Source organism: Pecten maximus, unplaced genomic scaffold (assembly GCF_902652985.1).
Source record: "Pecten maximus unplaced genomic scaffold, xPecMax1.1, whole genome shotgun sequence".
In the NCBI taxonomy this organism is placed as follows: Eukaryota; Metazoa; Mollusca; class Bivalvia; order Pectinida; family Pectinidae; genus Pecten; species Pecten maximus.
The window spans coordinates 17,522-31,107 of NW_022979600.1; the positions used below are offsets into that span (position 1 = coordinate 17,522).

General features: G+C 36.9%; 2 protein-coding genes across 2 annotated transcripts in view; one reads left to right on the forward strand and one right to left on the reverse strand.

Annotated features, from left to right (window-relative positions):
* Positions 1-1,071: 1,071 nt before the first annotated feature.
* On the reverse strand, positions 1,072-2,166 carry LOC117319025 (putative nuclease HARBI1). Its single transcript, XM_033873935.1, has 2 exons — positions 1,831-2,166; positions 1,072-1,257 (listed from the first exon to the last, which is right to left on the reverse strand). The coding sequence occupies exons 1-2, from the start codon at positions 2,164-2,166 to the stop codon at positions 1,072-1,074; spliced, it is 522 nt and encodes a 173-aa protein (XP_033729826.1).
* Positions 2,167-3,241: 1,075 nt separating this feature from the next.
* Positions 3,242-13,586, forward strand: part of LOC117319026 — a 14,037-nt gene continuing 3,692 nt past the window's right edge. The window contains exons 1-12 of the mRNA XM_033873936.1: positions 3,242-3,602; positions 5,388-5,789; positions 6,001-6,357; positions 6,622-6,675; positions 6,887-6,934; positions 7,245-7,292; positions 8,099-8,389; positions 8,980-9,098; positions 9,393-9,745; positions 11,982-12,897; positions 13,118-13,139; positions 13,333-13,565. Of these exons, the coding sequence (XP_033729827.1) occupies positions 3,317-3,602; positions 5,388-5,789; positions 6,001-6,357; positions 6,622-6,675; positions 6,887-6,934; positions 7,245-7,292; positions 8,099-8,389; positions 8,980-9,098; positions 9,393-9,745; positions 11,982-12,897; positions 13,118-13,139; positions 13,333-13,565 (3,129 nt within the window). The 5' untranslated portion in view covers positions 3,242-3,316. The remainder of the gene's footprint in view (positions 3,603-5,387; positions 5,790-6,000; positions 6,358-6,621; positions 6,676-6,886; positions 6,935-7,244; positions 7,293-8,098; positions 8,390-8,979; positions 9,099-9,392; positions 9,746-11,981; positions 12,898-13,117; positions 13,140-13,332; positions 13,566-13,586) is intronic.

Sequence of the window (13,586 nt, forward strand, 5' to 3'; positions counted from 1 at the left end):
TACCACCCCGGGGTTGTTGGGGAAATGTCTCGGTTAAATGCATATCAAGTGGTAACGTTTATTCCAATCATATTAGTGTCTATAGATGAAAGTGAGGTATGATAATATTGTTTGTTGTTTGATGTTTCATAAAATGATTGTTAAATTGCATCGTTTTAAACGATTGCATACAAACAATTACATGCAGTTATTGAAAGACTATGTAAATATACATACCTATGTACATAGTTTTTGTTTATAATAATTCGTGTTTAACAGGGAATACATTGGATAATTTTCAAAATGTTGCTTACTTCAGTCTAGAAATAAGTAGTGGTTATATGTTGGCGGTAGTATGCACCACTCATCCGGGCTGCATTAATGCCATCTTCATTATCATACTCATCCCCGCCTTCATCATCGTCCTCATCATCGTCCTCGTCATTACTGCCATCATTGTCAGGGAGAGGAATTTGGCCAATCTTGCAAATGTTGTACAGTACGCCGCACGCCATAACAATCTTCGTTGCTTTTGTCGGGTCCATTCTGATCTCTCCGTGGAGAACATGGAACCGGCGTTTCAGCTGCCCGATGCCTCGCTCTACAACAGTCCGTGTTCGCTTTTGGGCACTGAAAATTATCGAAATTGAATACAAATCATAAACATTTCATATACGTTGATGTTTAAATGTAATAGGGGAATAATGAAATTCTCTTGGTCATATTTCTGTTCTCCCTATAGCGGTAACTTTACACATGATATCATATACATGTATACATGTACATGTACAAGAAATCTCAAATGATCTGCAATATGCAAGGAGGGGATCTTTCGATATCACGCACTTTGTAATGACCACTAGCCTACACAGACAGATTTAAACGTCATATAAGTTACACTCACGTATTGTAATTGGTCTTTTGGCCTGGTTGTGGTTGTAGATAAGGAGTCAATAACCAGGGTTTAGCTGGATAACCACTGTCTCCAAGTAAATGGGGATTTCTTGAAATTGTACGGTTTTCGAAGTTCTGGTACAGCTGGCTTTGAGGAATTATCCTGGCATCGTGTGCAGATCCAGGCCATCTTGCTACCTAATCAATTATCTTACATCTGTGGTCAAAAACCATTTGAACGTTTATACTGTGGAACTGCTTTCTGTTGACGAAATCCGCCTCGTTCTGTGATGGAGCAACAATCCTGATATGGGTCCCATCAATAACTCCGACAATACCAGGGAACCCGGCAATAGCATGGAATCCTATCTGGTTCAACCGTACCTGCAACCGAAATATCACATTATTTTTATTTTATGCAGTATTTATGACACCAATCCAAATTCTATAGTTGATTTAAGTCTGAAATACAGCCACGATCAGTTATTGAGAAGTCGTTTCAGATTTTAACACACTTGACCCTAGTGACCTTGAATAAAGGTCAAGGTTATTCATTTGAACAAACTTTGTAGCCCCTTAACCCAGCATCCTACAGGCCAAATATCTGTCAGTAGATGGATATGCAATAGCTCACTATACAACAAATATCTTCAACATTTTGTGGGAACCACCAGTACAATGTGGAAATGAGTTCCCTGAGAGGATTTAGCATTGTTTGCGCCATTTAGAGAGTAGTGACCCTTGTGTAAAATTTGAACACACGTTATTCCGGTTATGCATTCACTCAGGTTTTGATATATTTTTGCTAAATTTTCAGGGATGGCTAGTAAATTATGTCCATTTTATGGGGGGGGGAGGGGGGGGGGGGGGGGGGGGGGAAACAACAACAACAAAACAAAACGCAGGGTAACTTAGTTAGCCACGGAATATAACAGTTCGTTTACCTACTGTACTTACCTCCGCATCGCTTCTCGGAAATTTGATAAATCTGGCAACAATCTGTGGCATTGTCAAAGCGTTAATGAATTGTGTTACTACTCTGGACACCGTCGGCTGACTTACACCAAAGTCATCACCATTGCATAACTGCATTTTACCAGTGGCTAGGAATCTCAGACCAATGGCAACTTTAACTGTGACAGAGAGTGCATGGTTCCGATCTGTCGGTGATTCCAGGTATGGACGAAGCATACGGGACACAAACCGGATGCCAAAAGCATTCATCCTGTAACCGTACAACTGTAGCGGCTCCTTCCTCTCTTGAAATACGCGTTGCCGATTTCGCCCAGCCATCTTTCTTCTGAGTGGTTAAGTATTTACTTCAGTATTTTAAAGGAAGTTAAACATCCTCATGACGTTACTTAACTTTAAGTAAAAACTGAAGTAATACTTAAGCTTAAGAAGTTTTATGAATACAACTTAAGATAAAACCTTGAATTCAGTAAATACTTAAGTTTATTTTAGTACTAAAGTACAAATAACCCACTTAAGTATTTACTTAAGTGAAATACTTAACTTAAGTTTTTTTTATGAATATGGGCCCAGAACCTTACATATCCTACACTCCAGATCCTTGCATGTCTTACACCCAGAATATTACATGTCCTTCAATCCAGCACCTTACATATCCTACACTCTAGAACCTTACATATCCTACACTCTAGAACCTTACATATCCTACACTCTAGAATCTTACATATCCTACACTCTAGAACCTTACATATCCTACACTCCAGCACCTTACATATCCACCTACACTCCAGCACCTTACATATCCACCTACACTCCAGCACCTTACATATCCTCCTACACTCCAGAACCTTACATATCCACCTACACTCCAGCACCTTACATATCCTACACCCCGGACCTTTGATATCCTACACTTCTGAACGTTACATGTTCAACAATTCATAGTCTTATATGATAAGAGAAGAGTAAAGTTCAGGTTTCTAACGTTGAAAGTTTTGCTAAATTGCACTTAGGTAATTCATTCTCCAATACCATCTTGGTTCGTGTATGTTTATTAGATGAGAAAACGGAAATACCAATAATCTTGAGCATGCTGGCTTTCTGCGCTGAATCTGTTTTTTTTTTTGTTTTTTTTTAAACTAAATAAAGGTATCAATGACGTATTCGTTAACTTGTACCTGCCATGGCAATGTCATCTATATTTTAACTTGCAATCAAGAGGTTTTTGACACGGACGACGACTGTGCTTTACATATACATTTCAATTATAAAATCTTTAAGAAGAAATTTACTTGAGAAAAGCCAGGAAAGTGGATATACATTGCACGTCTGTAGGAATAGAAAAACAAAATATAACTGATAATCTTTTCATGTTTTTATTTCAACAGATATCTACCGATTGTTAGCAAGCGGACACTTGGAACAACTAGACCGGCTTTACAAAGAACAGGAGCATGGCATTAAACCTCTGATGATTGCAATCGAATACGGACAACGGGAGATAGCACATGACTTGGCATGCATCATGCCTCCTAATACTCTCGCTGCAACTGACTGTGATAATAATAGGAATGTTCATCATTATATGGCTGCGTTTGGGCGGCCATGGGATGATGTCTGGCGAAAGATTTCTCGAGAAAGTCCAATGAATTTGCATCAGAAGGACGTCATTCAAATGACTCCATTGGATTTGGTAATTAGGAATCGAGAGCAAAGCAGGGGAAACCGGAGCTTGTTTGAATCGGTTATAAAGAAAGGTAACAGTAAAAAATATACAATCATATTTCTACACCATTAATTTGAATTATCACAAGATCAACAGCATGCCTCAGCATACTTATTTTCATATACCTATATATGGCAATGCATATATGTCAATGCATACATGTAATGAAATTGATTAATTCATTGGATTTGATGATAAGGAATAAAGAGGAAAGTAAGAAACACCAGCGCTTGTTTGAACTGGTTATAAAAACAGGTACTAGTATAACAATATCGGACCATATTCTTATAACATTAAATTTGTTTTCTTATTAAGTTTATCAAGGAAATTTGAAGTATCTATCACAAACTTATCGACGCATTAGCATAGTTGTTTGATGAAATTGGTTCATAGACAAAAACATGAGGTTATAACACATTCATTCGTTGCGATTTTTCCAGACAACAACATCTTTTATGTCACTGATGCATGCAATCAGTAGATTCTTTTAGAAAAACGAAGGGTTTAATGACTTTGGATATTTACAATAAATGTCAAATATCACACCATGTACTTAAAACCTCAAAAGATGTGAGAAAATGCAATTCAATTCTCAATGGAGATTTCAGGTATGAAATTATTTCTTTATGACACTTTTATAGGTTTGTGGTTGTGAGGATTTTGTTCTTGCATGTAAGCAATAATACAGTTCTTGTTTATAAAAAGAAACCAGGCTTTCTTGGTGACTAAAGTAACCCTACCGAGACCTTGTCCGACTTTTCTTAATACAAAGACTGTAAAATCATTTTTCACAATTTCTGATAGTGAAAGGGATGTGGATGTTGAATTCTTAGGCTCCATGAAAATCCTTTCAACCAATGATTATTCATGACTCGGGCTGCAGTCCTATTGAGATAAAGTTACTGCAGAAGTGGAATGTAGATTTTCAAAAAAAAAATATTCATCTTTAACATACGCTCATTAAGAATGAAAATGTTTGTTTTTCTACTCCTAACACCACCATTCCTTTTTCCAAGCTTAAGGAACGCCTTTGTTCTCTTGGCCTGAAATCTCTCTTTTCCAAGAAAGACGATCGGAGATATAAGTACATAATCGAGAACTATACGTGAGCATATGTCCTTAAAAATACGGCTAGGACTCGTCGAAATCTTCAGATTGATCAAATCTCATTTTATTGAGTTTGGTGACAAGATCTTCCAACAAACTGTAGCTAATTAGGCATGGGACCAAACTGTTCCCCACTGTAAGCTGGCTTGTTTCATTTTCATACGGAACTCATAATATTGAAAAACTTATCAGAACAGGTAACTTGTTTGACCACCTTGAACTTGAATCAAGGACTCTATAGACTCTTCAACATCAACTTATTACCACGACTTTTTACTTGCAACGTAACAAGCAGGGTCAGGTTACAACTAAGCAGTATAAACTTGATGATTTCGAATTACCAATCGGTTACTTTCCATTTGCAGATAGTTACATAGCTGCACCCTCCTTGTACGATGTTTACATAACACAGGAAATTCGGGAAATACAGGTTGATGACGACAACATTTTTGTTTGTGTTGTGCCATTGTTAAATCAAAGCAAATACAGCGGTCTATCGATATTTAATGCTTTTAAATCACCAAGAAATTGACAAATTATTTCTTTGACGAAATATTTGGACTGCAGTAATAATGTCTGCGCCTACTTCCACTAGTCAATACGAAAAGTAGATAACATCAAATGTAAACTAAATAGACTATTCTTAACCAAACAAAATAATTATATCAATATTAATAAATTTGTTTACATCAGATTTTTTTCGTTGTAGGCGATATGACAGACGAAGTCAACAACTATGCCAAAAAAGGAGATCTAGAAAATCTTAAAAAGCTTTACAGAAGCGGATGTCCTATGGAGACACAAAGCAAAACTGGAAAAACTTCTGTTATGTTAGCAATATTTTATAACAAAGAAAGCACTGCATTGTTCTTAACGAAGGTGACATCTGTTTATTACTTAGGACTAAAAGACGACAACAAATGGAACGCTCTTCACTACATTGCATTCTATGGGCGTCTTTGGATCGAGATCTGGCAGATGTTTTGTCAAAAACATCCAGTCCTGCCGTACGAAGAGAACGATGTCAAATTTACCCCAATGGAATTGGTGGCCAAGAACATAAATAAAAGCAGTGAACACAAGCGCTTATACGAGTACGTCAAAAACAAAGGTATATATGGCTTCACGTTCTCTATATTCGAAGAGATAGTTGTTCATCAAATGCATAAAATTGCATTGATTATTTGTGTTAAACAGTATAATTCTCATTTAAACTTACAGAATTAGAAGAGTATGTTAGACAGATCGAAATGTGGAAATGCAACCACATTTAATTATGTCTAGACAGATTTCAGAAACATAAAATGTACTTGATTTTTCAGAGCTTCCAGCTTTCGTCAAGGATTTAGACGAAGCAGACATATCAGACTATGTATGTGGATTGGCCGAACACGCAGAGCTAACAAGAAACATCAAAATTATGTTCATTGGACATCATATGGTCGGGAAAACTTGTCTAGTGAAACAGCTTTTCGGAGAAAATATAGATTTGCATAACCATCACTCGACCAATGTTGCGGAGCTTCATCTTCGAAGACTTTTGCTGGACATGTTGACACTGGAGAGAATATCGGGTACCGCAGCGAAGGACATTGTGCTTGAACGACTCCGTATGATTATCAGTAAAATCGAAGACGGTAATGGAAAGATTGAACAAGAACCCAAATTTGCAAATGAAAGTAAGAACTGTTATTCATAGTAAATGATAAATTGATGAGAGCTATTAAAGCACAAGTAGTGTGTAGTATCACTTGAAACTAAATGCCATATATGGGTATTTATTTGATAACAATTAGTTTATTTTTTCAACGAATAATAATCTGTTGTTCATTCTTACCTTATTGATTTATTTATCGGGAAATCCCATATGCTAAATCATTACTTTCTAAACATTTTAAAATAATCTTTTTCTTCGTCTTTCCTATGTCATTATTTCATTGCAGGTGATGAAACAGAAGTCACGACATTGCCTGCTCATAGTGATGGAAATCTTCAAAGTAAGTTAATTTTTCAAGCACTGTAAACGGATAACCTAAACCAAATACTCTAAAACAATTAAATAACTGCATGATACAATGCACAATTATAAAGTTTTTTTAACTTAGCATTCACCATCAACATTGAATAAGAATTGCCACGATAGCTGAAAGAACGATTCACGTTAGAATATTTTAATGAATATACATTTGACATTTGTATTATTTACAGGTATCAATGTTGAGGAATTCAACCAAGACGCAGAAAGTGAATCAACAGGTAAGATTCCTCAAGTTCGATATTAGTTACTTAAACGAGTAATTGGTTTGTGATATTTTTACTCTCATTATTAGTTATTTTCATTGTGTCCAATATTCGGATTGGGTGTTTTTGTGAGCTTATCGCCCAACAGACATTAGTGGCTATAGAATACACAGAGCAATTTAGATGCCCAAAACAGCATGGGATGGTCCATGATATGAACTTCATAAGAAACTTAAGAATCGAACTAATACTTCAGATAAATTGAGAGCGAGTGATAAGATGGTACAAAGTTGCATGTAGAAAAAGCAATATTGACCATTTACAGGTGACATTTTTGAGAAGTTCGCTCAAGGCACAGAAAGTCAAAATACAGGTAAGATTATAATTTTGAAAAATGGATGCTTCCTGAATAAAATGAAATTATACCTATCTAGTAGATATAATTATTTAAAGCGCCCTTGAATGTTATTGTAATAATAAACAGTTATGATCTCTTGATTGGCTTTCGTTTGCTTGAACTATTCTTACTTATTACATCGCTATTTCTGTGACGATTCTCGGTGAAGGCATGTGGTTGTATAATGTATGCAATCTTAATAAAATGTACAGGCCAAACGAGAGCTGGCCGATAAGTTGTTACTCTTTATATTCTTCCTAAAAGGTTTTACTTAATACTCGCTAGATATATCGACATGTACCTTAAATAATTAACCCATTGATAATTATACACTTAAATAATTCATTATGATGTACTTAAATATCAAACCGATTGATAAACATGTACCTTAAATATTTCACCAATTAATAGATATGTGCATTAAATACACAACCAGTTGATATATATTTGCCTTGAATATGAAACCAGTTAATATATGTATCTTGAATACCAAACTAATTAATAGATATGGACCTTAAATACCGATATGTATGTTGATACTTAAACAATTGGGTATCAGTCTGATGTAGAATCTAAGAACTAGTTACAGAAATTCTGCGGAATAATCACTTGTAATATCTTCTCCTAATGCTCATACACTTCAACTGGTATATCACTTTGATTAAAAGTATGGTTAGGGTTTAAAACTCATCACTTATTTCCATTAATATAGTCAAGAAGAAGCTTTTGGTGTAGTTATTTTCCGATTTGGTTACTTAATTTCAATCATTATTTACTTTCAGACGCCGATGACTCACATGCTACATTGTTTTTGGAACATGAAGTAGAAATCCCCCAGGCAACGACCGAAGTACAGCCTGAAATTCTTACACCAAAACAGAAAGAAGTCATGAATTTGGTGCTGCATCAGGAGGCCAATGACCAGTACAAGTCAAAGGCGTTCGTCACAATGTATGACTTCGGGGGAGAAGACATCTTCTATAATACGCATCACTCCCTTATGACAAGTGACAGCATCTTTCTACTGGTGTTCAACGCTGCGATGTGTCTCAATGAAAAAGAGGAAGGTTTAGGTGTGTTACGTCTATGTTAAGACTAGAAAAGGTTAAGAGATAGGGATAGTGGACATATGAATTTGTCGAATGAGGGTATAAAAAAAAAAAAAAAAAATTGTATTTTCAAAAGAAATATGATTTTACAATTTTTTTCCAAATAACTGGTACAAAAATGCTGATGCTAAAGGCACAATGCATTAATTCGAGGCATCGACATTAAGAAACAATATATTTAGTAGAAAAATCATAAATAAATTAAAATACGCCACTTCAGGGTGACAAATATATCAGCCTCTGTAGAGTCGGTATCATTTCTTCCCCGTGTCCAACTTTGGACGAAATTGAAGAGGCCTTCTTTATCTGCAGTCTTCATTGCAACACTTATGAACTTGATTTTATCCTTTCTTTTCTAATAGCACTTTGATGTGGTGGTTTTTTTTTCTTATTTGCAGATGTCCTCAAAATATTCTTGGTTGTTGCCCTGATATTAGATTCACACACCTAAATCATGAATAATTAGACTTCTTACAATAATTGTTGCTTTAACACGATAGGATATCGAACTTCGAAGTGTAGACATTTCTGAGATATTGAATCTTTGTTTACAGGAAGTATAGTGAAGTGGTTACAGTCGGTAGCGACATACGCAGTGGATGTCGAGGACAGCAGAAAGGGAATACCGCCTGTGTTGTTGATCGGTTCCCATATGGATCTTGTAGACGGACCGGTTAGTTTAAAATTATACTCTTAAAAATTACCATTTGATTATTTAATTCAATTATGTTATTTTAGCACATATGTTATAAGAACAAATAAATCAAGAACAGAAGCCGATTTTCAATAGTATAGGTATTAATTTTGGCGCACTCAAAGTTTCGCCCAATTTTTTGACAAATTTGTGCAAGAATAAGCTCATTTTCATATTTTGTATAGGAATAGGAATAATATTACCGCTAAAATATGCACGTTTATAGTATATTGATCGTTTAATATGGATTTAAAAAGCAATTTCTGTCGACAGGAGAAACAAAAAAGAGAGAAATTAGAAATCATCTTAGACAAACTGAAATCCGTCCCTGGCCTAAAGGAAGTAATAGAAAGGCATATCAAAGGACTTTTTCCTATCTCACACTTAAACGACAGCAGCAGAAATAAAGATGTCTTCCTGAAAATGTGGAAAACAATAGCAGATATTGCGCCACTACAATCACAATGGAAGAAACGAATTCCAGGCAAATGGATTGCCCTCGAATTCGAGTTACTACAAAAGAAGGAGTTGGGAGTGAAAGTCATGACCATTGAAGAGTTGATGGAGTTGAACAAAGAGTTGGCGCTGCCACTAGATGGCGTTGGAAGCTTGAAGCTATTTTTGAGGTAATTAATTTTCCTTTACAAAAAGCTGTCCCACATTTAATATTTTCAGGGGGAGGGGGGGCTGTAATTTTGCAAATGTATAAAGACAATTTGCAAATGAAGCACGAGTGACCCTGTCTGGTGCCAAAAGTACAAAAAAAATCACTCTTAAAAGTGAAAAGTGATCAAGAATCCTCAAAGCAAACGATAAATGATATCGAACCTAGGACCTTACTTATTCAACCTAACGACTTAAAGAGAACTTCTCTCTAGCCGAGCTTTATATCATCCGCAACGACGGGGATGACTGGGAAGGCGATGACTGTTGTGTGCTGCAATCAACGTGATTGCTGTCTGTCACGCCGGCGGCCCGTCCGTCGACACAGTTTGCACCGCCTATCCTCCTATTGTCATATTTTACCGGCGTTATGGCGCTGGACATATCTCGTCCGCACAACTCCTCCAAAAAAAAGTTGATTACATTTAATAAATCTTCACATGCATGTCAGGTATATTTGAAGCTGTGCGTGCATGACTTGTTCAGAAAATTGGTTGTCATGGTAACCATGTCACTGTAAACAGGTTTTGTGTAAAGGCCAATAGTTCAACATTTCTTGGATAAATTTTATTCAAACTTTGTCAAGTAGCGTGACTTATAAATGACTTTGATTTGAGATAGTAGGTGTTTCCAGAAAAGTTACTTGTTTTATAAACCTGAAAATTGGCACATATAGGTTTAGAGAGAAGGCGGATACAACAGTACTACATGATACTACATTTACTCTACACAGTTAATGTCATATCGTTCACATGGTTGCAAGTGAAGGGTAGTGGGTGAATTAGTCAGCCATTCACTAAAGTTCTAGTTTTTACAAGGGGTGTATAATAACACTGAATAGCTTGTCCTCAGGTGTCCACAGGTAACAGCTAGAGTAAATCTTAAATATAATTCCCTAGTCCTTACATAGATGCATTACCAATTTTATGCAAGTCAATGCCTCCGCTTTCGATCGAACCATGGACATTTGGCTGACCAGTATAACGAGCACTTTAGCAAAGCGTTATATTCCTGTTGATGTAATAAAGCTTTCTTTTAAATGATTTAATTACGAGAATGTTTTACAATCCGATTAGAACCGACCGTGTAATTTTTTTCAAAAATGTCATTACAACATGTCATTATGTTCGTTCGGTCTCCTCGTATATTTCTATATACAGTGCACTCTTGTCTAAACCGGACACCTTTGGGACCAGAAAATAAGGCCGGTTTGTAGAGAGTTCCGGATTGTAGAGATTCTACCTGATATCGTCGTTGAATGCAAAAAATAATAATAATAATAAAAGATATATTACAAAGAAGATGTCATTGTGTATTATTCATGCATATTTAAACTTTGAATTGAATAACATAATTTAATTCAACACTGGCAATATGACACTATGTGTACGTTACATCGGTTGAAAAAAATCACTGATTGTTGCTTGTTTTAAGAGGCCTTTCACCGAGTCCGAACAATCAACCGATCTGACACTTTCTACAAGTGCAGATTCCCAAATCTGAGGAATTAGCCTCAATTTCTAATTGGTCCTTAATGTCGGCGGCTGTCGTGAGATCCATGTTTGTTGATAATAGAAACGGAGTAATACAAAAGGTATGTCGTCACCATCATCTCCGACTTCCTCATCCGGGTACGTTCGTGTAGTGAGGTCCGCAAAGGGGAAGCCAGGCAGCATGAAACATTTCTTAATTACGATACATTTACAAACACGTAACATTATGGGTATTAATCGACAAAATGTATTCTTTATTGTACCTAACAACTGTTTAGGTGATTATCCAGCCGTAGCCACCAGTGGACAATGGCGTTTAATGGTCAATTAATAATATACCTGTGCGGCAATTACAACTGTATAAACACTCGTCGGGAGCCCCTGAAGCTACCAGGGAAACATCAATGGGACCGACGCCGGTTTATACAGAGTAGATTTACTAGTATATCGAAGGAATGGGGCCGGGATATATGGCCGGATTACAGAAAAGACAGAGTCCGGATTATGCAGAGTTTATTTACTATAAATAAAGAAGGGAATTTTCGGGACCAAATTATTTGGCCGGTTTTTGGCAAATATCCGGATTGGACAGAGTCCGGTTTGGACAGAGTGCACTGTATTTCTTTATGTTCGTTGGGTCTTACCTGTTATGAGATATTATCGTCGAGCTTAAAGTATTTTCGCCTTTTTTGTTTTATCAATACAGGTATCTCCATCTGACTGGGTTCATGCTCTGTTTTGATCTGGAAAGTGAAAATCCCATCATTGTTTTGGACCCTCAGTGGGTGATTGACGCCTTCAAATGCTTGATAACTGCTATTAAGTTTGTTTGTGGACTAACCTATGAGGAAAGAACACTTTGGAAACAGTTTGAAGAGACCGGACGGCTGCCGGTTGAGGTCTTAAAAATGCTGTGGGGAAAACACCCTGAAAGCAAATTCCTGGATCAAATGCATGTTCTAGTAGCTGTCATGGAGAGATTGGGACTTCTGGTGAAGCCGCTGCCGAATGAAAAAGATGAAAAAGTGAACTACTACGTTGTCCCAAGCATGTTGAAGACAGCTGGAGATACGGAGACAGAGATGATGACACAGATTTTGTTCGAATCCACAACAGCAAAATCGTGCACATTGTGTGTTCAATTTCAAAAACGGTTCATTCCACGCGCCATCTGGGATAAATTCATCGCAGCCTGTATCCACAGATTCCAGCCTTTTGAGGTTCCTGGCAAGCCACGTTTTAGTCACTGTCACAGAGGTTTTGTCGCCTTAGCCATTGATCCATTCTGGAATATATTGATACACTGTAGTGGCAATGTGATGAAGCTCACTCTTTTCAAGATGAAGGATGATAGTCCAGTTGTACCGGGAACAGGCCATGCTATCCGGGTCGTGTTAGCTGAGGTCCTCCAACAGATACTGACCATGAACCAGCAAGGCCATCTGGAGTTCGACTACTACCTACACTGTCACCCGATAGTGAGGCCACGTGACGAGGCAGTAGAGGCGAAACTACTTCTTCAGACTTCACCACTGACATGTGTACAAATAGATGCCGGTGTCCAGAAAACGGAACCCATACACAGACAACACTATGATGTCTGGTTTCAGTCCCTTGAAGAGGTATTCTTTTAGTACCTAATCTATAATGTATTTCATTCATATTTAAATCAAACAGACATGTACGACAAAATTCTAAATGATATACATTGATAACTTCAACTCAGATATTGATATTTGCTGAACACCGCCCTTCTTCCAAATTTACTACCTCTTGTGAAGTTTTATAAAATAAAGTGTTGAAATTGAAATTCAAGTATTAATTGCTTTCACATATTTTCAGAATCCTGCTCAGCATATACCTGGTGAGTTTGACGTTGTTTATTTATTAATTTTTATCAATAAAAAACTAAACTCGCTAAACAAGAAAAAAAATCTAAATTTTTCAAAACGAAATACGCTTTGGTGATTCCTTCAGAAACAAACAAGGTTGTTTGATTAATATTCGTACAAACAGGGAAGTTTGAATAATATGCGTATGTCATCTGATCTGAATAGGTGTGGATTTACTCAGACGTCCGACCTACAGAGAGCTAGGCCGTATCGCGAAGTTCATCTACGAAGCTCATCATATGTTCTTCATAGAACTTGGACTTCGGGACGCCGAGATCAGCCAGATCCGACAAACTTGTGGTCATCTGTCCTTCCGGACACAGGTGACCGAGATCTTCCTCTCGTGGAGAAATACCCGTCCAGATGCTAGCTACAGCAGATTGTCATGGCTAAGCTGGGTTGTCATCAATGATCGACAT